The 27918-nt window shown below is 40.4% G+C and overlaps 1 protein-coding gene across 1 annotated transcript in view; it reads right to left on the bottom strand.

The window, feature by feature from the left end:
• The window catches only part of cacna1da (calcium channel, voltage-dependent, L type, alpha 1D subunit, a), a 53849-nt gene that overhangs the window by 22592 nt on the left and 3339 nt on the right, over positions 1-27918 (bottom strand). The window contains exons 3-19 of the mRNA XM_070903524.1: positions 15537-15676; positions 11574-11749; positions 10667-10819; positions 9736-9932; positions 9255-9358; positions 7675-7844; positions 6231-6305; positions 3823-3910; positions 3449-3475; positions 2810-2970; positions 2071-2296; positions 1751-1958; positions 1348-1468; positions 1097-1184; positions 956-986; positions 716-870; positions 488-617 (exon numbers count right to left, since the gene is read on the bottom strand). Of these exons, the coding sequence (XP_070759625.1) occupies positions 488-617; positions 716-870; positions 956-986; positions 1097-1184; positions 1348-1468; positions 1751-1958; positions 2071-2296; positions 2810-2970; positions 3449-3475; positions 3823-3910; positions 6231-6305; positions 7675-7844; positions 9255-9358; positions 9736-9932; positions 10667-10819; positions 11574-11749; positions 15537-15676 (2250 nt within the window). The remainder of the gene's footprint in view (positions 1-487; positions 618-715; positions 871-955; positions 987-1096; positions 1185-1347; positions 1469-1750; positions 1959-2070; positions 2297-2809; positions 2971-3448; positions 3476-3822; positions 3911-6230; positions 6306-7674; positions 7845-9254; positions 9359-9735; positions 9933-10666; positions 10820-11573; positions 11750-15536; positions 15677-27918) is intronic.

The following is a 27918-nucleotide window of genomic DNA, read 5'->3' on the forward strand; positions in this document are numbered from 1 at the left end:
CAGAGTTCAGACTCACAGACACAATAAATAAATGTCTTTTTCACGTCAGTAAATTGATATTATTTTTCTGATGACATCTCTGAAAATAAGTTAAATGCATTACTTGTTTGTTGCTTCTTTTATTGTGACATGTCCATGAAATGACATGTCCTTAGATAATGGTGTCTCATGAAGTTGCTTTTGTCTTACATATCACATAATGTTAATTGATTTGCGTGTTACTGAAACATAAACTTGAGTGGTGCATGCTTTGCATAATGGCCATTAGTGATGTAAAGAATGCAAGTCATAGTAAATGGGCTGAAACATGCAAAACCACCAGTATGGCCATTTAAAGAATTATGACACGAATGCATTTCAAACTAACCAAACTAACATCACACACAGAAAAGCGATATAAAAATAATGTCACTTCACCCACTTATCTTTTGCTACACAGTCTGCTAGAAGCCATAAACACATTTCTGTTGAAGGTTTGTGGACTTACAATATTGCGAGCTGAGAAGTTTCGAATGGGATCCTCAGCAGCGAGCGAGACAGAGCTGAGCATGATGAACACCAGGATGAGGTTGGTGAATATGTGATGATTGATGAGCTTGTGGCAAAACACACGAAACCTGGAAGACAAAGGAAATACAACATAGCCGAGAGAACATCATTGTATGTGTCCACGTGTGTGAAGTCTGCGTGAGCGTGATGTGCGAGTGTTTCATACGGGTTTGTGCTGCTGAAGATGAAGAAGGCACTCCCCTCTGGGATAGGAGTGATCTTCTCCTTCTTTACCAGCTCGGAGATGACCGGCCGAGGCCCTGATGGAACTTCTGGATCCTCCTCCTCCGCTGCAGTGTCATCATTCTCCTCCTCTTCATCCTTACAGAAAAGCAGAAAGTGTGTATAGCTGCTCAAACTGTAAAGATAAGTTACTGTATGGATCAGTGTCAGAGATTATGGATACCTTGTCATCTTTATCATCCTCCTTTTTGTCCCTGTAAGGAAAAGAGATATTGTTATGAATGATAGAGTTGGAGCGTACATATGTTAACATTTAGAAAGATATTTGTGGCAGAGAGACATTAGCAGGAGATCAAGCTGTCACCCTTTCTTGTCTCCTTCGTCTGTGTTGAGAGACTCTGCATCTGCCAAGTTGTCCACAGCGATAGCCAAGAAGACATTCAGGAGGATATCTGAGATAAAGTGTTCAGTAAAAGACAACTCTCTCTGTAAAAGCCCTGCTTGCACTTTAACACTGCTTTATATTTCATATACATAAAATGATGAATGCAGGTTAACTCGTGTATTTGCTGCTTCAGCAGTCTCCAGTGTGTTTGTATCAGAGGCAGAGGATACAGTTTCCACAGATGAAGAGGATGATGAAGTAAAAGCACACGATCATCCCAGAAGAGGAAGGGCCCCCGTACGCCATGATCCCATCATACATAACAGCATTCCAGTCTTCTCCCGTCAGGATCTAAAATCGATCATCAACAGCAGCATTTATCCATTGTTTTCTCTTTACAGCCCGAACATAATACAGGATTTTTTTTTCTCTATTTCTCTTCTCTTTAGCCTTCGACAGTCTGTAAAACCTCTTACCATAATTCTTTCTAAATCTGTTTGTGCAAACAATTGTACAACAGTTTATTTCGATTGTATCTGCCTTTTCAATGTATTTTCCACCAAATGCACCAATGCTGAATGTTGTGACCATAGTGTACAGTTACGTCTGAATTGCAGATCAAACTGTAAATACCTGAAACACCGTGAGAAGCGCTTGGGGAAAGTTGTCAAAGGTGCTCCTCTTGGTCTGGGTCTCGTCAAAGTTGAACTTTCCACCAAACACCTGCATGCCCAGCAGGGAGAAGATGATGATGAAGAGGAAGAGCAGCAGCAGCAGGGAAGCGATGGACTTCATGGAGTTGAGCAGAGACGCCACCAGGTTACTTAGAGACTGCCAGTGACTATAAAGAAACATGGAGCAGTAGAGAGAAGGAGAGACAGGTTGATTCATTGAACACCACACACTGTACCGCACACTCGACACACACAAACACAGCATGACAACAGTCTTACCGCGTGACCTTGAAGATCCTCAGCAGGCGGACGCAGCGGAACACAGAGATACCGAGGGGAGACATGATCTCCAGCTCCACCAGGATGGTTTCAGTGATTCCTCCGCACACCACAAAGCAGTCAAAGCGGTTGAACAGTGAAACAAAATAGGCCTGTAGCCCGAGACTGTACATCTTCACCAACATTTCACATGTGAACAGAGCGAGCAGCACCTTGTTGGCCACATCTGAAAAACACACACAAATAAATGGAGAGAGGGATGGGGGAAAAAAAAGTAGCAAAAAAAACAAAACAAGGTTGCACAAAAAGTAGCATCTTAATATATAAAATATAGATAAAACATAATATGGTAATATGCTAAACATATAATATATATATATATATATATATATATGTCCACTAATGTTACTAAAAAGTTGTATTCAATCAAAATAAACATAATGAAAGTCAATCATGAGATACATAATGCATAATAAGTATTCATGAGAAAAAAAGTGAAATTGTTCAAAGATTCCATCATCATGCATTATTAAGAAATCATTTAAAATCCTTTGGTTCTCCTGGGGGCGTGCTTGAAATTTCCACCCAATTTAATTGAAAGTTGTTTACACGTCTTTGAGATATCCTACTAACTAACAAACTAACATAATAGACATGAGGTAATAACAAAATGAATCGAAATCAATCTTTTGTTTTGTTTTTAATAAGACTTTGATGTGTACTGTGGTGCTGGTCATACCCTGCACTTGTGTCAGCCACAAAGGCTGGTCGTAATGCTCTGATGATATGGTGAGTGTGTTGAGGAACACCAGGATGATGACCAGCCAATAGAAAGGCACCGATTTGACGGCCAACCGGCACTTCCTGCGGCAGAACCTGTTCCAGCGGCGCCAGCGCCGACTGGTGGAGGAGGAAGTTACGTCAGTACGAAGAAGAACACCAGTGTGACTCACTTTGCCTTAGAATAACACTTAGAATAACACAGGATCTGGTCACATAGATTATAGTGTCTGAACAATAGAATAATTGTGTTTTTTTAAGGAAATCACTATGATTTGTTTCCATTAATAATGAGAACGCAGAAAAGTGAGGGGGAAGTGCCACAGGGGAACTGCATCAATACATTTTTTGCAAGTCATACTGTGCAGTAAATGAGCTGAAAAATACTGTGTAAGACTATTCTCTAAAAATACCTTATGGTACATGCTGACTTTATAAAAGCTGTTGATTTATCGTTCCCAGTAAAGTCTCATTAAAATACGGTAAAATGAAAGCCAAGCACTTACAAATAAGAATCTGTATAACCTAATGCAGGCAGGGACCTTAAGGTAACAGCTATATGCATCATGCAGAGACACAGACCCACAAATATACTGACCTGAACTTTGACTTTGAAATTTTTTGACTGAAAGAAAGAAGAATTAGTCAAAGTTTACAAATGCACGTTATAGCAGAGATGTGTTAGGAGCATTGATTGGTTAGTAGGCATAATGGATAACAACATAGAAGGTGCCCAACTGCAAAAGTCAGTAGCATTACAAGGTAGGAGGACAATATAAACATGTAAGTGAGTTTAACCAGCTGACCATTTTTTCTTTTACCACAAGTAACAGTTAGAAGATTAAATGTGGTGACGGCTGTTTGTTGCTGTGCCGTGACGTGTTTTTTTTTAAACTCTGTAGCAACGGTCACACCAGATGTTCTGTAATTTAAAGTGACATCAGCAGTCTTGAAGGTGCTGTGCGTTCTCACCACAGAGGTCCGCAGCATGGTGTCTTTTCATCCTCCCCGTTTTGATTCTCGGTGTTTACGGATTCTGTTTCGCTGGCTGGGACGCTGGCTGCAGCAGCAAATAAAGCAGACATTTACAAAAACATAATCTCATGCACAAGATTCACTTCAGATAGACACAGTGCACCCCAGGGGGAAGAAGTGTGACAAGAAACAAAATGGAGACTGCCTGCATCACATCAGGCAATTCTGACGAGCATTTTTTCTAACACAAAGAAAAAAAGATCCACTGAAGGAATGTACTTCATAAATCAGCAAAGATAAAAAGGATCACACTCCAAAAAGTATATCCTAGCGCATCACAATTACTTGACAGAGATTTTAAAAGAATAAAACGATTGTATCTTTCATCTCCAAAGCCATGCTGCCGCTACAAAACTTTGGACCTCACAGAAAGGAAGGAACTAAGCGCTGTGGCTGTACATCACTGTCATCATTAGTATCATTTACCGAGTGCTGAAAGGGAGCTGACATGGGACAGGCGAGTGGACAGCTGCTCTACGAGGGCTGACTGATGCAGACAATGAGGAGCAGAGGGGAAGAAGGGAGCAGGCCAGGGAGGACAGAGCTCTTAAAGCTGTCTCTGAAATGCTACACTCAAAGTACTGCCAGCGCTTTGGAAAGACTGTCTGTGCAGACAGATGATGATTAACTGTGTGAAACGTCTCAGTGCTTTAACTTGTATGAGCGAGCGTGGTGTGCGTTGCTGCTTAGCTTATGTAGTCGTGTTGGCTTTGATTCCTGAGTGGTCGGACAGCTCTCAGCTCTGAAAATAGTGCTGACTGCTGGAGTAGTGATCTGGGTTTAGCCCTGTTTCCTACATTCATACTGAGCCCCTGCTTTTGAAATGGGACGTGGGAAGGAAACAGGGCGTGCCTGCTATCAAACGCAGCTGTATTTCTATTCCATATCAGTCTCATTTAGTGGGTAAAAGATTTTTTAGTCATAAATAGGAGACCTTTGAAAAAGAAAAAAACAGGCAAGAAAAAAGGAGAAAACAAAAACTGGAAAAGGCTGTGATGCTCGGACACGACGGGTTCAGCACAATAGTAAAACACAAAGTGATGAGGTATTACATTAGGCTGCACACATCAACACACACACACACACACGCACGCACACACACACAGACTCACTCGGCAATCACTTAGGATGCCCTGGCCGCCGCTTACCTTTTTGATTAATTTCCTAGTTTTAAGGACCAATCTATTTAAGAATATTTAAGAGTATTAGTGAAGAGCAGATCAATTATTCTTCACTGATAGATGGAAGTAAAGTTGATGTTTTCTTTTTGGGTCACCAGATGGAACACAAGGCAGCAGCATGGTGATTAAAAACAACAAATATTAAACCTCTGGCACTTTAAAGTACATTTAGTTTTTAGTTTATGGTTGTCTTTGTAATTATTTTTGGTATTTTGCATATTGTAATAGGTTTAGGTTATTTAACTTCCCTTTCTTTTGCACTTTAAAGCAAGTTTTAACTGGTTATGAAACAGTCTCAATTTAATGTAGTAGTGCATTAGCCAGTTAAAAGGATGCAGGATGAGATTCGTTTTTCAGCAAAATGATAAAGAAAATAACTGACCGAAGAACAAAAAAAAAGCTAAATGTTTGCTTCATTTGTCTAGCAAAGCAAGCACCGCAAAGCTTTCTGTGATTATGAGTGTGATGACTGACTGTGAGGCTAGGCTTTAGGTAATGTTAGCCTGGCTAGGTTGGGCTTTAGTTGGCAGGTATTAGGTAATCGCTACGGTCACATTGATTGCATATTGCGTTTTTGTTGTCGGAAAGTAAACATGCAAAGTCTAGGTTTGTGTTGTGTCTTTCTTTCACTCCCTTCCCAAACAAATGCACCTGCTAACCAGATCAAGATCTTTCTGAAAGGAGGCGATGAAACACTACCGCTTTTGTCCACAGGGGCCGCCAAAATCAACACAAAATGAAAGTTTCTTGCAGTTGCTCTGGTATTTTGTTTTTGGCTTATCTTTCATATTGGCGGTATTTTGTGCATTTTAATATGTCCTTACGGATACCATGTCTTCATTAGTATGTTGTCCTGTCTGTACTGTTGCATTATAAGCTCATTAAGGCAAGTTTCTTACAATGTTTGTTGTAATAATAAAGTTAACTCAACTCTTAAGATTTAAATTTTTGTAAAAAAATATATATATCAAGCAATCAGGACAGTTTGGTCAATTAATTAATTAATTCAATTATTGAGTGACAACTGACAAATATTTCTCTATCAGATTAATTTGAGCATCAAACACATACACTCTCATGTGCACACACACACACACACACACACACACACACACACACACACACAAGAGCTAGAGAACACTGGAGGGAAACCACAGGATTTACCATGAGTGTCGGACGACTGGCTGAACCACCCAAACCTTCCTTTCTTCTTCTCAGTAAGGTCAGCCAGAGTCACCCCTTCATGTGTAATGCATGCAAGTCCATGCATTCAGACACAACGGCACAGCAGAGGGACATGGGGGGCGAGAATGGGCTGCTATCAAAATGGGTCAGAGCAGACAAGCACCACAGGACAACAACAGTATTCAAAATATCAATATCCAACAATGACAAGAGCAGCGGGAGCCAGAGGGGCTGCAGACACTGAGGAGGGCAGAAGAACAACATGGAGAGCGGTTAGTCACAGGAAGCGCCTGCAGGTGACGAGGCCCTGTACTAACATGTTACAGTGCAAATTAAAGCATTTGCATGTTAACATGTTAGTAGGGGCTCATGTATCGTCGACAGACACCAAAAGCCAAGATGGATGTTGGAAAAAAAAGCAGTACGGACCTATCTCCTCGTAACACAGTACCTCCTCTTTAACTAAGAGCACTTTATGGTAAATGTTAGCTGTAATGTTGCTACTGTAAAATGTAAACATCCAACTTTATACATGAAGTATAACTAGAGGAAAAGACAGGCGGGAGAGGCAACAGGAAATGGACAGAGCACATCAAAACATGAGGGGATCGTAATGAGCAGACAGAGGGCAAAAAATAGAGATCACACGCTCAAACTATAAGGTGAATCAGAAGCAGCTTCTCTGTTCTGCATCGTGTGTGCTGCTTATATAAAGAGGATTTGGATTAAGAGTTTTTCAAGTAATATATATATATATTTATTTTGTCCTTTTTCCCTTCTCCAATAAACTCTAGTGGTGCTCACAGCGTGCTCCACTTCCATCAGTGACATACATTGAGCGTTGCGGACTATTGATGCTTGACTGCTGGTGGAGGAAGTTTCCTCTCTGGTGGATTTCTTCCTGCATGATTCTTAAAATGCGAAAATCGTAGGGCTGAAAGAAGAGAACACTTGAGTGTGATGTTTTAGATTGGGGGCTCTTTTTCCCTAATTAACACCGTCTCTATCTGTGCTAGATATGGCTCAGAAATGATTGACCATTTATCTGGGGCAGCAAGAAAAATAGAGCACTTTACATGCACATGGACACAGGAATGCAAGGAAAAGCACACATTCTGTTTTAAACAGTGTTATGTGACAAATATTTTTCCTCCAGAGAGAAATCATCTTTTAGCTAATCCACTGTGTTTTCCTTTTTTCCCCACTATGACACATTATAGATTTCTGGAGTACAAACTCTTGCATTTGCTGATTATATAAACATAGGCCTAATTATAGTTGCAGAAATCACAACCCTCTCAATACACACTGCTGGATATTTTTCTTAATGTGGCAGGAACTGATTTCGATCAGTTTGCTTGCGATGTCTGCGCAGCATGACTCTTAACTGCACGACGGAGGGAAAGACGGAGAAGGTGCTTACGGTTGCGCTTGCTCTCCTCATCGGCCTCGTCTTCGTTGTCGGGGTCAATGTCTTCAGCCTGAGTGATCCAGTCCAAGTAACCCTTCAGATCCTCCTCCAGCTGCTGCTTCTCACGCAGCTTCTGGAAGTCTCCACGAGCTTTGGCCTTCTCTCTCTCCTTGGAGAACTCTCTGCATTTGCAGAACCACACGTAGACAAAACACACAGGAATGCATAAATAACCAAAAACACACACGCACACACACAAGAGAAACTCACTTTCACAGCAAACAACAACAATTTCACATGAAATGGAAATAATACTAAATCATCTCTAACAATAGGACATTTTTCACTACACTGAACGAAGACTGAATGAATGTATATTCTCTTTGTCCGTATTGTATGCTGCATATTCACACACTTCAATCACAACCTCTCAATGCCTTGTGTGTTTTTGTGAACCCTAGCCACTGGAGGGAGATGTACACCTTTGAAAGACAACAGCACTATATTTAGAGCCCGACAGTACAGTAGCTTATCCTTCAGGCGAGCATCTTAATCATACAGAAAAGGCAATTTAGGTAGACAGATGGTTTCAAGAGACACGCAACATTTGCAGTGTCAAAATTCATAGATTATGTAAAATAGCCACTATGGAAACTACAATATGTATTCAGAGGACAGGAGGTAAATATATTCAATGCATGGTGGGATACTGTCATTTCTGAGAAAAATATGTAATATGTATAAGTCAAAACAAAGATACTGGTGAGAGGGTAAAGCTGCATTTGTAAAATTGCATTCAGAAAAAGTTGATGCAGATAATAAATTACATCAATCTAAAGCAGCCGACAGGAGTTGCTGATTATATTAACCTTGTTGGCTTTTTTTTTTTTTTAAATCAAGCTTTGCTGGCTGGTCAAACATCCAGAGTTAATTCTACTGTAATACCCCACCCCCACTCCACAGAGCTGGGAAAGCAAACTGAGGTTTGAGAGAGCTTAGGAGCGCAGAGGGAGTGAAGGGCGAGGAATAAGATTAATTTCTCTCTCAGGAGGTTGGGTGGGTTGAGGATGGGGTGGGGGAGGAAATGCTCACTTTGCAGTTGCCGTGGAGAGGACGTGATAGTTTGACGCCAACAGAGGTCAGAGAACATCTGAGAGGGAATATGCATTTATCTGAAAGTCCTAACGCAGAATACAGGTTTTATATCTCAATATTTTTTGTTATATAGGTTGTCAGGATCTGTGCATTTGAGCGGCTTACGTAGAATAAACTCATTTATAGGCTAGCGCTTCTTCTTAAACATAGCAAGCAAAACCACTGCAAACATGCTTTGCACACTGCAGAGCACAACCACTGCACAAGTTGTCTCTTACCCACTTAGCACACCTAACACGAGGTTTAACACAAAAAAGGAGCCCAGTATGATCAGGCTAACAAAATAAATCCAAGGTGTTTCCCATCCGATGGCGTCATTGACCTACAGGAGCCAAAAGCAGCTGGTTAACAGACCCAAAACACACACAAGAACAGAGAACCCTTCAGCCTGAAATCAAGCAGAGGGTCTCTGTCTGCACAGATAGGAAGGTGCTTACCCGCTCAACACACCCAAAACCAGGTTAAGCACGAAAAAGGAGCCGAAGATCACAAGACTGACAAAGTACACCCATGGAAGCTCTAAGCCCATTGCATCGTTCATCTGGAGGAACAAGCATCACCTCAGAGGAAGGAGAGGAGTGGGCAGAGAGAAAGAAAAGAGTGAAATAAACGGTTAAAGGTAGAAACTGTCAGAAGAGAAGAGCAGAACAAAAGTTAGACAAAAGTCAAAAGATTTTGCAGGAATACTAAAAGTGCCAGGATAGCATCATGTTGTTATTGTGAGTTGTTGAATGCATTCAATCAGTAGTCAATCAATCATATCAGAGTGATAAGAGCTGCCGCAGGAAACCATCAGCAGCTTCATCGTCAGAATGTCAGTCACGTTGCTGCTGTGTGTCTGATCGGAGTGGACATTTAAGCTGAAGGCGTCTGACAGTCACAGGATATTGAACTGGGAGGGCCGAGCGAGAGACTCACCCAGTACAGCACGTCCGTCCAGCCCTCCATGGTGATACACTGAAACACTGTCAGCATGGCAAACAGGAAGTTGTCAAAGTTGGTGATGCCACCGTTGGGACCTTGCCAGCCTTCCCTGCACTCGCTGATGTTGATGGAGCATTGGCGCCCGTGCCCTGAGATCGCACAGGGAGCTGGCTCCTCTTCTGCTATCGCATCTACAGAGGGAGAGGAAGAACTTGTGTTTGTTATCATCAGAGAAAATGACCCCATCTTCAACCATCTTTACAGGTCATGGTTATATCTACATATCAATTTCTTTACTTTGTCCCATTTTGATTGTCCCCATCCTTTTATTTTAGAGTAGCGGATAAAAATGGCTTTTTATTTCACATTTAGCATATAGCAAGCTACGCTAAATTGCTCCTTACACTTTCAAAACCTTAAAGAAAGGTTGGACATGCAAAGCGGTGCCATGTGCGAGGGAGGGAGGGGAACAACAAACGCTGAGTGTCTAAGCAGCCCCCCCTAGGAGAGAACAACCTGGCCTGTGACCACCGGGTAATTTCAATTTACGACACCTGATTCGAAGAGACTCGCCATGCCAGTTCATAAAATTTCATCACCCATACGTGACATCCACATAGACATTCTAGGAAAATGGTGAAGTAACTCAAAAGCAAAAGGTAAGTGTCTTTAGATAGAAATATACAGGTTGAGTTTTTTTCTGTCTACATTATTAAATTAAAAATAAAATGATGTCAAACTTTCTGTTATGCGACACATGCTGTCAGCTATTTGTTGAAAAAACAATAATAATAATGTCCCATAGGTTTAATGTCAGGCTATTTTTAACATAAAAAGACGACTAGTTACAGTATTCAAAACACAAGAGGTATAGGCTATGAAGTTGACTTGGTTTTATATAACACTGACAATCAAGGAGGCGTACCTGAGCCAGGAATAAAGCAGGTTGCGTGCATTTTACCGATGAAAAGCTCCAGGCCGATAATAGCATAGATGATAATGACAAACAGGACCAGGAGGGCAATGTGAAGGAGAGGGACCATGGCTTTAATGATGGAGTTCAACACCACCTGTAAACCTAAGCAAGGAGGAAAATAAACACATTATGTGATGCTCGGCTGTACTTACAGGTGTGTGGATGAACGCACAGCAAGAAAATACAGCTGCAAATGTCGTCTGTAGCTGGCAGTCTCTACCTGTGTTACTGCAAAAATATCAACTCTTGCGTCTCCAGATGGTCCAACGTTTACAGCCGCATGATCTTTATGTGTTTACTTTCAAACTGTCTAAATACAGTTAAGATGCAGGAAACGTTCACACTCTAAAATAGTAAACACACCTGTACAATTATTTTACAAACTGTTGAAAGTGCATAAATCATGATGGTTCACATTAAGGCAGGCTGAAGACATAAATATAAAACATTATAATTTAAACATACAGTATGTGTGCAGTGTGGGATGATTATATTGTAGCCTATGGTATGTTTTTCCCAGTTTCAGTATACTTCAGCACATCTAGAACCACATACAGTTCATAAATGTGTCATAAAAGTGTTTACTATACAGTGTTTGTTTGTTTGTATTACACCCAGAGCTTATATCTCTAGGGCGCTGATGTAGATGTTGAATAGATGTCCTCAGGGATGCTACATGGACCATCTGGACTCGTCATGTCTAACCCTTCAGCCGGCAATTCACTGGGATAAATAAGGGCTAAGACCATTATATAATGTATACAGAAAATAAGTGGTAAATTGTATGTATGGCTTACACTGGGTTGACATGGGTTGCCTGTGTGTTACATGGAGCTCAGCAGGTCTCACTACTTACTGGGTACTCCTGAGACCAGCCGCAGGGGTCGCAGCACACGGAAGGCTCGAAGGGCTTTAACGTCAAATCCACCTGGTTTACCTCCGTGCCCGTGCATTGACGGATGGCTCGTATCTCCTTCGTCGCCTTCTGATTTCTCCTCTTTGGTCAAAAGCTCCAAGACAACACTGAAGAGTCTGTCAGAAAACACAAAGAAAGAGCTTCACACTATTAGTCTGCCAAGGAAAGCATACGGTATAACACACAACAACGGGTTTGCATCTGAACTGTTGTACTGTATATTCCAGATGATCCTTACCTAATGTTGGTCAAGCTGAAATCAGCAACTATTTTAATAGTCAATTCATTGTTTTAGTCCATGGTCAAGGAAGGAAATGCCAAATATTTGGCAGTCCCAGCTTCCAAATTTGAGGATTTGCTGCTTTTGTTTTGTCACGTATGATAATAAACTGAATATCTTTGGGTTTTAAACTGTTAGTCGGACAAAACAAGCAACTTGCAGATGTCACCTTTGGCTCTGGAAAATGCTCTAACTATACTGGGCATTTTACACAACATTTTTTTAAGGAAAAACAACTAATCAATAAGTCGTGAAAATAATAAGCAGTTTAATCAAAAATGAAATTAATCGTTTGTTGCAGCCCTAAATGTTATTTTCTTAATCTTAACACAAAAACAGATGATGGTTTTTCAAGCAATATACTATATATGTTTTTTTTTGTTTTTGAGTTTACAAAAATTGTGGTCAGCAACGTATCATAATCATCAAATATTTATTTCTAATTGCATTGTCTTACTAAGACAGTTTCAAAGGCAGAGCATTAAACACTAATTCATTTTCTCTATGTTATGTTTTTGTGTACTTCCAAAACTTACTCTCTTAACAGTAATATATTCTAGTACATTAAACAGCTGATAAGTTGTGGTTATTCTGTGGTTAATATTGATGACAACTAAGCAATCTAGTTGTAAAAACAAGCACGAGTTAATAATGAGTGCATTGTGTGTTAATATGTTAAGAACAAGTCATTCTCTTCAGAAATGCACTTAAAAAACTACCAATTGTCCTCGGATGTTCTCTCACACATCAATAATGTGACAAACTCTTTCCTGACTGAGAGCATTGTATTTTATTGTTGATCCCTTAAAGTGTCATTTAGCTGTGGAACTATAATGTAATGTGTGTCATCAGTTTACTTTACAGCCACCCACAAACCATACTGATATCACCAGGATACAGTTGGATTAATACTACAGTATATTAAACTACACATATATTAAATACAATGCACCATTAAGGTTAATAGATGGTAGAAAGGCTGGTTACTAAACACTGTACTGGTAGGTTCAAAATAATTGTTAGCTGTTTCTTTTCAATATAAAGCCAGAGGCGACGCTGAGACTGCAGTTCAGCAGCATCTCAGCCCCTCTGTTTCAATGCCCAGCTAAAAGTACACAAACAGCACATATGTATACCGCAGATAAATGCAGTGCAAGAACTGTTTCCTACTGTAGTCACAAAGTGAAATCAGCAGTGAACAAATCTCTCACCACAAGAGAGGACACTTTATTACAGTCAGTTAGACATTCCTCACCTAGCCAAGAGGGGAAATCATCTCGCCACATCACATCAAAGCTGTGGACTGAAAGCAGTGAATGAAGCTGCCGATAGGGGCTGGAAGGAGTTCTGAGGGCCTATAAGCGCAGTCTGCTCAGACTTATGTTATACTGAGTCACAGCTGTAAGGCTGACCGCCTGCCACTGGGGCTTCATTACTCATCCAGTCATGTTCAGAGGAAAACCATCCTTCACATATCGACACCTTTTTACTGAGTTTACCTGAGGAGAACCACTTTCATAAAAGTGATACATCAGGTTTCTTTACAGCTGGATAACTTCAGTGTGTCTCCTCATTATTTATAGACTCATCCCAGTGGTTTTAAATGTTTTTTTCTTCTTTTTCTTTACAATCATTTTGTATACTACACTATACTAGCTACAGTGGGGGGTTTTCTACTGTTTTAGGCATGCATTGGTTCCAATGTATTTCTGTATGAAAATCAATTAGCAGACTCTCACTCAAGCAACTTTAATGGGTCTGACAATTGATTTTCACACTGTGCAGAAAAGAATGAAACAACTGCCGTGTGGAAAATTTACATCCAAATATATAAAACTGTACAACAGATATTGGAAAATGGTCAGCAAACATGAATAATCTCATATTATCATTGACATATTATCACATCATAGATTTCTTGTGGTGAACCTGATGGCAAACATATTTACACATCCAGCAGACACAAAGCAACATCAGCATCATTTCTGACTACCTGGTGAATATTCACTGTCTTAATGGCTCTGTTTTGTTTCTACCAACTCCTGAGGGAAATGTCTGGCTCTTTAGCTGGTAAATGCTGCCAACAACACGAGGAAAGCAGTGAGAGTGAACCAAAACAGTAAAGCTTCGGTGCGTAAAACCAAAACAATGAGCTAAAAGACAACAAAATGCTCCATAAAGCTGAGGGGAACTGCAGATTAGGGTATAATTCTATATCTTGATTTTTGTTTTTCACAATGAATTTACCCTTCCACATTACACACTGTCATTTAATCCATTGTTAACATAAAACATTGATTAGTGCAGCTTGAAGGACACATTACCTGTAGTTTAAGAGATTTAAAGATTTAAACACACTGGTAGGATCTTTTAAGTACAAAAAACACTTCCTGCCTCAAAATTGCTCAGCTTTACTCTGTTCAGTAAATGTTCTTTTACATGACCTTACTGTTACCTTTTTCCTTGTTGCACAGCTAATTTACATTTCTGACACCCACGTCCTTTTAATACAATGAATATCCATATTTTAATGAATCTTAAATACATTTCTCCCTATTTGTTTTTGACTTTTTTTTCATCAGATAAAAGAAAAGAGGCTTTTTACTTTAACATTATACCTTACAAGCCTCAGATGTTTTTCTTGCATTTCAACAATTTTCTCTCTATGAAAAGCATCATCTTTGAGCGCCTATAACCTTTTTCTAACCTTAACATGACCTGCTATAATCTATGAATAAAAGACACACGCACATATTGAAGCCTGTTGTGAAGTGCACTGAACCTTGACCTTCCTCATGAATTTATTTAGTTGTTTCAGAGCCATATTGACACAGCTATATTTTGACATCAGGCACTGGCAGTTTTATTTTAGTGTGTCATTTCAGTGATTTAGCAGCAACAGTCACTCTTCATAGCAGGAGCGGGGGTCTTTGCATTTGACTGCATGGCAGATCAACCCCGCATGTTGCACACAGACAGAGATCTGACCCAGCTACCCACTGGACTGTGCGTGTTAGAGGAGAGAAAGAGTAAGGAGGAGAAAAAAAGAGAAGCTGCGATGAGGGTGAAGATAACAAGAGGAGAGTGTGCAGAAGATAGGAATGAGGGCAAGGTGAGGTGGGTAAGTGTAAAGCATGAAGCACAACCATTTGAGAGATCAAAATGGAAGGGAGAAGTATAAGAAAGAGCTGCAGAGACAAAGCAGAGCAGGATGGGAGAGCGAAAGACAGTAAGAGGAAAAATGGGAGGGAGTGTTGGAGAAGAGATGAAGTATGGAGAGATGGTGACTCACTCCAGTGGTGGTAAAGCTCTGATTTATTCTCTCTGTCTTTTCTGGGTCATATACTGTGGGTGTATGAGGGTCTCTATTAGCACTTGGCCGCTTGGAGCAGAGGCTTAAGCAACTTTAACTTTAACACTGACTGCCTCTCTGAGAAACACTGTAAACTGTCAAACTGAGATCAAAGTGCAAATTCAAACCCCCAAACTAAAACAACAAAACCTCGATTTGCAAAACAACAAGTTGTTTGGATCAGCTGGCATGATAGGTAATAGGTTTCATCAAATACATTATACACTATGTTTAAGTAAAATAAATCAATTGAAAAAACTTGAGGACTTACCCTATGACGACAATGACGAAATCCAGCATGTTCCAACCGTTTCGCACGTACGCGTTCTGGTGCATCACCAAACCATAAGCGATGATCTTAAGAAAGGTCTCAATTGTGAAAATGATGAGGAAGGCATACTCTACTGTTTCCTGCAGACACACAGAAAAAAAGAGAACAATAGATTTTTAATAGGAACTAGATATGATGGATTATCATAAAAAAAAGCATGAGCATGTTGTTAAAACAGCGTGTTGGGTGGACAACAGATACAGAAGCACACAAACGCACAAAGGGATAAAGAAATGAATCTAATGTGAACATTTCAATCCAGGAATGTGCTCAAGACAAAGCAACATGTACATGTGTTATTTTTGGTGTACCAGTACAAATAAAAATACTTACAGTATAATTTCTCTTTTTGTTTCCAGATTGTTGCTCACTAGGTCATAATGTACCTATTGTACACACGTTAAAAAATACCTACAGTATAAATTATTAATTATTAGTTCCCATTTTACCCCATTAAACTTCACACCTTGTTCCCCTGTACCTACATTTATGCCTCAGTACGTACTGCACCAGTACAAATAATTACACAGTCAATGAGCCAAAACTAAAAAGATGTTGTTTCACAAATGCCAGTCACAAAGATGGCTGCGGTGAGGAAAGCATCAACAAATAAGTAGCTAGTGAAGCTTGTTGAGCCCAAGAATAGGAGCATGACTGTTTACAATCTAGTTCACACATGAGCTGATTCGGTTCTTACACATATTCACAGAACGCTGTGGAAACCATGACAATATGAGAAACCTGGACTAGGGTCCACAAGAACATCTGGAGAACATCAGTGTTTTTATTCAACATCATGAAACCTGAAAGACTGAAAACACCAGAAGAACTTCATGATTTACACCAAACCAAACCTTGAGTTGCAAGAACTCAAACAGACTGATGTAATGTTTTGCTATTGAACACACCACATAGAACCAAGTGGAGGGACAGCTGACCACTGACATGCGTGTATACCTTCTGAGCCTACATAACAGGAAGAAACTAGTCAGTAGTAGTAGTAGTAGTAGTAGTAGTAGTTAGTCTGTACTCGTAATCCAAATAAGGACAAAATGGCACTAAATGGGTGAAAACACTGATTCAGTAGGCAGAGAGAGGTTAAAAATGGGACAAACACACAATGAATAAAATGACTTTGAATGCTTTTAGAGGTTATGTAGAGATTGCAGATTGCAGCATTGTGCCCTTCTCCGGTTGTTTCAAAGACAGAGCATGGGAACATCAAGCCGTCAGGTCGAGGTCGATCAGGAACGAAGCGGACAACACAGGCACACATAGCCTGATAAAGGTGGTATTTGCATGTTAGTGCAGTGCGATGTGTAAGATGCTGGAGGAGGACACACCAACAGGGTGACTCAGCTGGTTAGGACAGTCCTGGGACCTCCCTTTAGATATGAGACCAGAGAGAGGCCCTCGTCATCATTCATGCATGAGGCAGGTCAACGTAAATGGTGCACACGGGCTGGTATTCATAATATCTGTCCATCAATACAGTCATTCAACTTTTCACAAGGGATGCCCATTATTATCTTATAATACACAATACAGACAAATGCTAAGAGCCACACACATGCACGCATATTTTATTATATACATAATAACCTCTTCCGCCTGAGGAAGTCCTTAATCCCCGGCTCTGTGTTCTCTGCGGACACCATAAATGCAAGAGCACTGTGGGCTGAGGGGCTCGTTTTCCCAACAGTTTACTGCAGATTGTGAGAAGCACTTAGCCCACAATAAGAGACATGGGCCTCTTTGTTACCAAAGTAAAAGGTTGAGTTAAGCTTACGGCTGCTGCCTCTATGACAGAGCCAGCTCGGGCCGCAGGGAGCAGAGAGAACAGAACGATTCATACGAGGGTGGAAGTGACAGAGAGACAAGCGAACAATTTTAGAGGCATTTACAGACCGAAAGGAACAATAATAAACTGCTGCTGCAGAAATCTGTAGGTGTAAATAAGGCTTCAGTTAGGTGGTTAACAAGGACAAAATATTCAGCATGTCTTTCATTATGCCTGCCACAGATCTATCACAGAAGAACACATTTTCTATGTGAATTTAGAATAAAAAACATATTATATAGTATTTTCTCCTGTATGGTCTACAGCAGTAATTGAGTAATAATTGTGAAGATACTGAAGCCAGCACGTAATGCATTGTCTGAACAGTCTTAGCTTTCCAAGGCAAAGTGCATTTATGCAAATTGCCACTTCCTGGTTTCAGAAAGCATGTTAAATATAATAGCAAATGATAACCATACCCTCTCAATTAACCAGCAATTTATTCAATCATCAGCATGTTAAACGGCAAGCAAAAATAGAAAGAGGGAGAGAGACACAGGGAGAGAAAGAGAGTCAGGAAAGAGGCCTTTGGGGATGACCATAAATATCTCTGACTCATCTTAGTTTATTTGTGCTGTAAAGAGACTTACTGTAGAGTGTTTCCTTTCCTCATACAGTATATGCTTATTATTAGCAGTTAACGTGTTTACTTCACTTGCTGCTATTCTCTTAAGTACAAACATGATATGTAACGCACACACAGACACACGGCACATGTTTATGTCCTAAAATGCACACTAACAGCAGATAGTAACCTCATGCAGAGCAGGATACAACACGGCATAATACACGTTCCTCCTCATCCCCCCACAGCCCGTACAGGCCCTCCTCTGCCACAGGGCGAGTGTACATGTCTACAGGCACGACTACAGTTCATCTCACAGAGCTCAGATCGCCATATGACAAAGGATGCTAACCCACTGAACCATGCAGTCTTCTACACAACTTGCCATATGACCGAGCCATGCGGACAGCGGCAATGTAAACCTATTAACAATTCAGATGTGCGCAATGCTCATGAGGCTCTGTGTATCTTCCTCCAGACTACACACAGAAAATCACCAATTAAATTTTGTGCATACTGATAAAGAGTGGAAATGGAGCCATAAAATTACAATAAACAGCGTGTCTTGCAATTACAGCACCATTGTTCATGCATTATCATTTATTATCTAAACAAAGCCACGTTTTAAACAGCAGCCTCCTGAAGTGACACCAGGAGTATCAAAAGTAATTACACTCTGCTAAAATATTCATTATTGCTTACAAATCAGTTATATATCATCCCCTAATCAAGTCAAGTCAATTTTATTTACATATCCCAATATCACAAATCAAATTTACCTCAAGGGGTTTTACAGTCTGTACAGCATACAACACCCTTCATACATAGACCCAGGATTCGGATGAGGAAAAACCTCAGGAAGAGCAACAGAGGAGGGATCCCTCTCCCAGGACAGACAGACATGCAATAGATGTCACGTGTACGGAATAGACCAACTTAGTAAAATGACAGTACGGACAATCAAGCTACAGAATACTAAATCTAAAGGAATAGTTTGACTATTTGATATGTCTGTACGCTAAAAATAAAGTTAGAGGCTGTTTAATTAAAGAGAGCTTCAAACACAAAACATATGATCATCTTGAATATGTAGGACAACCACAAAAATAGATGATTATATGAAAGGACAAATGAAACCTGCACCTTACTGAATCTGATCTTTATCATTTTAAACTCACCATGAGACAAAGAGTCATTCAACTGTAAAACACTGTCAATGAATTACATTAAGAGGAACCAGAGTACACTGTACCAAAGCACACTATGTTTGTCTGCTTGTACCTCAGAGACAGAAACCACATGCAATGTTATCAAGAAAATACTTACTATACTAGGATGCAAACTAACAAAGGTCTCATGGACCACAATATACCAATAAATTAAATGTACAAGTCAAACAGGGCAATCACCCTGACTGAAGGTCTGAAATAAATCTCAATGCTTTATGTTAAGTAATGAAGGCATGAGGACATTGGGAGGACGCCAGTGGCCATAAAATATCTCCATATTCCATTACCGGCATGACAAATGGGAAAGCGAGAATGATTGTAAAAAATAAAAAAGGAAATTAATTACTTCACGTTTTTTGTTCTTTTAGTGATCATTGTATGGTAGACTTTGACATAAAATTCAAGTTTCATTATCTAGTTTTGGGGAAACACTGTTGCAGATTCTTTTCTCAATTAATCAATTAATGTTTAGGTCTGTGAAAATTGGCCATTGCAAAAAAAATTCTCATTTCTTGTTTTGTGCAATTCAAGAGTCCAAAACCCAAAGAGTCAAAGTACAGAAGACTAAGAAAACTACAAAATGTTCATATTTTGAGAAGCTGGAACAAGAGAATTTCTTATTGGCATTGTTTCTTAAAAAATGACTCAAAACAATTAATTGATTAATCGACTTATCATTGCAGCTCTAATATATGTATATGAAGTCTCTAACAAATACATTGTGCAGGCTACTTCATGTATTTCTGATTACACGACCACCTGAGTGTTGCTACATGTGCGTGCATGAAAAGCCACATCTGAGCGTGTGGCGGCGAGCCCACAGTCACATGAGTCAGAGTGACACCATGCATGTTTGATATCTGTGTGCGACCACAGCGATTAGGAGCAGAGCAAAACAAAACAAAATGATACCAATGTCAACGCAAGCCATATGTAGTGGAGTAGTGAGTACACATACAACAACACAGTACGTAAACCAACCACACCTCTGCAGTTATCAGCTACGGGACAGTTTGAGAGCAGATATCTCCCGAGTGTCATAGAGACGTTTTAATGTCATTTTGGATCTGATTCTGCACACAATGAGCAGACATATATTCTGTAGGACTTCCCACATCACTCTCCTGCTACATCTCCCTCCCCCATGCTCTCTCCATCCCTCGCTAACTCTCTTTCCTTCCCCTGTCTGTATAGATCAGTCAGTGCCATCCAGCCAAGCCAAGGGGGGTGAGGGCAGCCAGCATTTAGTGCTTCTTCACCGCCTACTCCTGCAGGTTTGCACAGTAAATAAGTGTGCTTGAGTGTGCAGTCTATATTGGGATGCCTGTTCAAGTGTGTGTCATGGATGGGGTTTGTGTTTATCTTGTGCGTCTTTTTAATAAGGCCTGCTACATCACCAGCTGATCCTACGTACGTACAGTCATTTTTGCATTTTATCACATTTTATCCATAATTTCCTGCTATTTCATCAGGAAATAGTGTTTGTAGAAATGTATCCACACGTCTCGTGCTGAATACTGAACAACTGACTAAATCCGACAATGAAACAATAACAGCAGTGATGAAATGTCTTGTTTCTACTTGAATGCATCAAATTGAAATCCAGCAACTGCATCACAAAATGCAACATAATGTACCGCACATGTGCTCTTATACCCTGTTCTTTATCACTCTATATAGTCGGGCCCATGTGTTCATATCTACAGTATATAAATGTGTCTTTGTGTGTAGTGCATGTATACACACAGGTTTATGTGTGTGTGTGTGGGTGGATGGGGTGGGGGTGGGGGTTGTATGAGGATGTGGATGTCACTCTGCCAAGGAAAACACTTCAAGCGCAGGTCATCTTAAGTATACCCACACTACCAAGTGAATGTCTTCGCAAAGAAAGAATATTTGTTGCATAAGCTTGGTGATGTATTACTTAGTTTTGCCCTAAAGTTACACCATCGACACAGGATTGAACAGCTATGTGGTCGTTGAATCTAGATGTTTTTCTCAGTTTGTGAAATGCTGCAGCTGTCAGAGACCTTTACACAGTAATAGCTCTGTGCAGCATCACTAGTATCTCAAAGCAGTCGATACAACACGACCGGTGCAGCCATGTGTCTATCAGCCAACAGGATTCAATTTGCTGAGGTTGGGAAGATGTTTTTAAAGTTTAGATAGTGACGTGTCGACTGAGCTCATTAGCAAAACCATCAAAGCTTCTCTTGATGTTGTTTAATTGTGCCAGTGTGACTGTTCGTGTAGAGAAAGAGGCAAATAGTGAATCTGCAACCTGAATGCTGCAACACCTGAAGGGGAATAAAGGATGTTTTCTCATTTCAGTCAAGCCCACACACTTCTATCTCTCTCACAAATATGGACACACACACAATGCAGAATACAAATGTAAAGATTTATGATCCTCTGGTTTGTTTCTTTGTTTCTCATTTTCAAAGTGTTCCTGTGAATGTTAAGTGTTCCATCACTGTAAAGTAAATCTGTATGAAGACATACTCTGATGTGTGTCCATGTAAGGAAGCACATATGACACACACAGTAGCTGTCATGGAAACCAAAACAACGGCTGAACTCAGGAAATTAAAGTAAGATCCCATGAGCCAAACTCCGGATCTTCAGCTCCACGCTGCATGTCAACCAATCAGCTCGGCTCTTCTGTTTTATTGAAGTTCCTCCTTTGTAGCTTTTGGCTCAACCAGGCAGTGGACAAGGCTAAGTACTGGATTACAGACTACTAAATACAGTATCTGTGCTCATGTGAAATGAATATAATATCAACATAACACGATTAGGAAAGGACTATCAAGGAAGACTGTTCAAAAACTTGTAAAAATGTTCAGGTGTCTCCATCACTCTGTCTGGGTTTGCGACCTCTTTATTGTTCAATCTACAACTCTTTCCATTTTGATTTCATGTCATCCTCAGTTATCACGCCTCGCAAGTTAAATTCATCTCTCTCACTCTGTCGAGTTCAGTCTCCCTCACATACACAAGCCCAAGCATGCACACACACACACACACACACACACACACACACACACACTCACATTGGGAAAGTAAGCCAAGTGCAAATATAAATAAATATTTGAATGGAAAAATTATTAATTGTATAAATTTGGTCCATTTCACATCAGCAGTATGAGAGAGATGTATTATGCTACTCTACTGTATCTATGATACAACCAATGTATGTTTTAACACCATGCCATGACCCAACCAATCCTTCAAACCAAAGGAAACAAAAGAGAGAAGTCAAAGAACATTTGAGTCCAGCTTTCTGTGAGCGCTCACTCACTGAGGTGTTCAGTACATTTAACAACAAATCTTCAAAGTGAACTGACTGAATCACCATTGTCAATGAACAAATCAGTTCATATAAAGTCATATAAATCATCAGCAGTATCAGCAGGACAAAACAACAAAGCATAAATAAACACTGAATACTTGAATACTTTGTTGTCACACATTATATTCGTATTCATTAGAAATCTTACATGTTATTTACAGAGCCTGAGAAAAAACATCATTAATTCATAAATCGTCTGTCGTTCCCCTTTAAGACGGCCAGTTTGACGCATGCACTGCGCACATACTCTGCTGTTGTACTTTATCATGGCTGCACTTTCACACTGTATCCACACAAAGCTGCCACGGCTCTGACTCCCTCTTTACTCTCTCTTTCTCTGCCTCTCCCTCACTCACACACACACACACACACACACACACACACACACAAACAAACACACTCTCACACTTGCACACACATGCAGAAATACACATTCAAGATAACAAGCAGGGACAGTGCTAGTGTGAGCCACAAATGAGCAGTTACGTTAAGTGACTAAACACATACTTCTACCATCATCTCTATGGGAGTCCACAGTCCAGACGTTGCTGCTTGTGCCAGCCATTACACACACACACACAGCCAACTGCTTCATCCATTACACACACGTACACATTTACACTCTTCTTTACACGTGCAGCCAAAACACTGGCACATGAACCTTAACAGCACTCCTCATATGGAAATAATGTCATCAACTCCCCAAGATTAGACTCGAATCATAGAGTACGATTATTACATCAAAACAAAGACTGTAGCAAGCAGCTACATCAGGACATAAATTAAAGGTAATTACCTGAAAGATTGTGGTGCACGTTGGCCAAAAGTATCTAAGTGAACCGATCAAGTTCAGTGTTTGTTTGTGTATTTGTTTCTACATTATGTACTGTTTAACTAGCACAGAGCCTGAGGAGCATTGCATGAGGGAAATAGTGCAGTAGATGATACACATAGAATTTAAATTTTACTATTGTGATCTATGAGGAAGCAAATAGTACATGCACATCAACTAGTGAAATATCTGTTGTAAACATTCCTAATCTTGATCTAAAAGAATAAATCGAACAATATCATCCTTAAAATAGGTTGAAAAAGCAAGACGATGGATATTATGGAGGCACTGACAATATCATCAGATGTCAGCTAAAAAAGAAACGTTGCTGTATTGTGCCTCTGATAATCTTTGACAAGAACCACTCCAATCTGGTGGACGCATCTCAGTGGCTGGTTGTCACACTGAAGCACTTGGTGACTGTGATCAGTCAACAGGCACTGGCTCCGAGTCACTGTGATGGTTGTTGATATGTATTTACATCAGAAATGACTTCTTCTTTGCTGCTACTTGCTCATTTTGTAGCACACAGTTATGTGCATTTCACGCCTATAACAGAGTCGCATGCAAATGCAACAGTTATTAACAACACTTTGCGTCAGCGTGACTTTCGTCCTGTTGTGTGACAGGAGAGTTCACTGAAGTCGGTGCTAAAATTTGTGTGTGTTAACTGACTGTCGGTGTAAGCTTTAGGGGATAACTGATGATAGATCTGAGTGATTAGTTAATCCGCTGTGTATTTGAACCTGTGACAGGAACTTCTGCTGCCTGCTGGCCTACAGATGGTGCTGCTGAACTATGGCCAGTATACGTTGAAATACAGGAGTGTGCCATAAAGTACTATTATATATAAATCAACTTTAAATGTGTCTAGCAACACAGGAATAACTTTCATGGTGCGCTATGATGGTAATGTATACCAAGACAATCATAAGGTACCTGACCTTTGAGAATAAAACTTAGTCACAGTGTTCTGTTTGCAAGAATGTCAATTAATGAAATCAATCTAACATATTTCTACAAAGCCTGTCATCTCAATGAAATGTGCTGCTAAAAGATGTGTGCGTGTCTGATTGCGTGTCATAGCGGACAAACACAGTAACATTACATTACATTGCTGGGAGATGACAAGTGTGTAACTGCCATTACTGTAAACAAGCTTCACTTAAACTTCATCTTAAACAGGGGGGCAGTTGTTCACAATGACCCCCCCCCCACACCCCCACCTTTTCCTCTGTAAACTACTACTACTACTACTAAATCTAGATATTGAATAAGATACTCAATAAATCCAGGCATGTGTATTTGTGTTCATCGACCCCTGCGTCTTCCTGCATCAACAACAATCGCTACAATCAACTCATATATAAACAATATTGAGCAAAATGATTCATGTTTTAAAAATGCCAACATCCTCAATCGTGACAGCATCCAAATGTGAAGCTGATTCAAACTGTGAGTTCTCTGCTGGAATCCAAATGACCTCTTTATTGGTTTGCGCGCGGACATTTCAGTCTTTACATGTTTGTGTCCTTTTGTCCCCCGTAAAATAAATAGCTCTGCGGCTCCAGAGTTATGCAATAACTGTGGTACGGGCGAGCACTACATGATACCAGACGCAATTCGCTGCGTGTTGCCTTACGAAGGATGAGATGTATGAATCATATTCACCATGAAAAGGTCATTGTTTTGCTCAGCTACCTTCAGCAGGAGCTGCCTGGGGTGTTGAGTCTCAGATAGATAAGTCAGAAATGACCTTAAAGCAAAGGCAAGAGGGTTGCAGACTATTTGTCTGTCCCCTAGACAAGGTGGGTGCGGGAGGAGACACAGTCACATGCAGGATGTGTGTGCACTTCTTACTATTGCAGTGAAATAACTAAACAAAGGAAGAGCAATAAAGGAGAGAGTAATGAAGAAATGACTGAGTTCCTGACAGGGTTTGTTGTCTTACGCACGTGTGTTTGCTCGCTATGTCCTGTTACTCACTTGTGCCTCCTGGTGGTAGCAGGACCCCAATCTTTTGCCCTGTGTTCCGCCTGAGGAGGAAATTGCTTTCTATTTATAATGAGCTGCTGCATTTAACCAAGCCTTACTAACAAGACGGGCAGACTCATGCTATTAAGGCCTCTATGACTTTGCAGCATTGCACTGTTGTAACTCACAGCAGCTCTGCAGCACCTAGGCAGTGTGTACACACAGTATAGCACAAGCAAACACACAGATTCAGGATTTCTACCTTTCAGGACAATGCAGAAGTGAACCGTCTGCGCATCCACAAGCCTAGAAGTCGGCTTGTCTGTATTGCAGGGTTTCAGTGTCTCTTTGTGTTGAAAGTTACACCACTTCTGAGTGTGTCACAGAGTAAAAGCCTGGTTGCAGCCTTGTGATATAATTTGATCCTTGCTTTACACATCAGGCCTCTCAGCACCCCACCTCAGGTTTCATATCGGCCCTCTGTCCACCTGTGAGGCTGCAGAGCAGAGCAGTGTGAAATGGCAATCTTCACTACAGCCTTACCTGCTGGCCGCTATAGCAAAACTAGCTCAGCATTTTTTCTCTCTAGTGCTCCTCCTGTGACTACAGCGTGAGTTCTGTAGAACAACAAGGCCAAGCTGGCACAGCTGCCCTACAAACTATTCTATTGTTCAACCTCTGCTGAAAAGGGAAAGACACTGCAGAATTAAACCAAAGTCCTGTGCAAGCAATGCAACGCTGCCTGTAGTACTGGACAAGGATCTGTAGAAGGATCAGCAAAAACATATGAGGTGCAGCTAAAGAAGAATCCATATAAACACAGAGGAAAAGAAAATTAAGCTTTGTCCTGACTGGAAGCCACTTTGTGATAAATAATTTTATATCTAATCATCAGCATGTCCTCTCATCTCTACTTAATGATCTTGTTCATGAAGCATGTAAGCCGCATTAATGATGCCGCTCAGTCCTGAACCATCTGATAGGCAGTGCACAAAATGTAGCATTCTGGTTCATTGTTATTGGCTGCATCCATGAATCAGATCTGACAGGAGAGCTGAATTAGAATAGAGGGACGAATATTACACAGCAATGCTCCAACAGGTTCAGACAACAGATGTAATGACGGCCTCACTAAAAAGTGTTGAACTATCCATCACATGTTCACACTTACAGCTTTGGTTTGCATTACAAAGGCTGAGATGAGATGTAGCTTCTTTCCTAGCAAGCTTAGTTATTTTGTTTGATGCCATTTGGTCTCTGCTAGAGTCAATATTGAAACACTCCCAGACCTTTCTCTCTGCCAGACACCCTTGGATGTGATCTGAACACACGAGAATGTGAAGCTCTGAACATATGAACATAAATTCTGACAACGATCTGGATTTATTAACTCTGCAGTTAGGCTCCATAATGGTTTGCGTTGCAAATCTGTAAAAAGACCTGAGGTTTAGAGGCTACACAAAGAGTTACCAGTGTGAAATAAGCACCTGTCAACGCTATACACACACGGCCCATTATCATCGTGTGAAGCTGCGACACACGTTAGTGAGTGGCATCTGTCACTGAGAGCTGTTTAGCTCAACAGCCTTGTAAAACACCATGGAGCTGCTGTTCAGCTGAAAGTAGCTTCTTTTAACACTTAAACAAACCTCACATGGATGCTCTGTAATAAAATATTTATTTGGTAGAACAAATAAAGTAGAGATGCACCAATGTGACTCCTTCCCTCATTCTGACACTGACAGATAATAAGTAAAGATCCAATATGATATCTTTGTTCCCTAATTTAAAAACAAGTCAACCTCTCTGTAAACATAATGAAATAATAATGAAATGTACATACTATGGAATACCTTTTTTGGTAACATTAGATATACACAACAATATCAGTGTCAATATCAGCACCTCTGGTTTAAAGGCCTACTACTTTAAAGCCGTCATTAATTGAGGAGCACATACAGAAATGAAACAGTGATGATTTGGTATCAGCAGTAGCTTTGGGCATCAAAATTAGCTCAGCACAGAAACCGAACGAAAAGACAACTATATTTAGCTTAATGTGGATACATATTTTGCTTAATAAGGTTCAGTATGGGTGCCGATACTGATCCAACAGGTTGGATTGGTGCATTGGTGCAAAGCAAGGACAGAAAGAAAGCTGGGGTGTGTGTAACTACTCTAGTCCAGCAAGTACAAAAAGAGTTTGCACACTCAAATCTATAACAATAGTCTCTGTTGTTGCCGTATTTATATTCACATTAGGGGAGCAAAACACAAAATCTTTCCATATTCTTGTTCCATATTTATCATGCAAGTGTGCACATTATCTTCCAGTTCTCATTATTAGAACAATGGAAACTCTTTCAAACTTCACTCCCAAACTAACCCTGACAAGATGCTGTACTGTATGTACTGTAGCACCGTATCAGACGCTGTAATGTCCCAGATGGCCCACTTTCCTCTGATGCACCACCGCTGTGTAAACAAACACCCTGAGGTCACCCTCCAGGAGGTCACACTGAGCAGCAGA

Source organism: Enoplosus armatus, chromosome 3 (assembly GCF_043641665.1).
Source record: "Enoplosus armatus isolate fEnoArm2 chromosome 3, fEnoArm2.hap1, whole genome shotgun sequence".
In the NCBI taxonomy this organism is placed as follows: Eukaryota; Metazoa; Chordata; class Actinopteri; order Centrarchiformes; family Enoplosidae; genus Enoplosus; species Enoplosus armatus.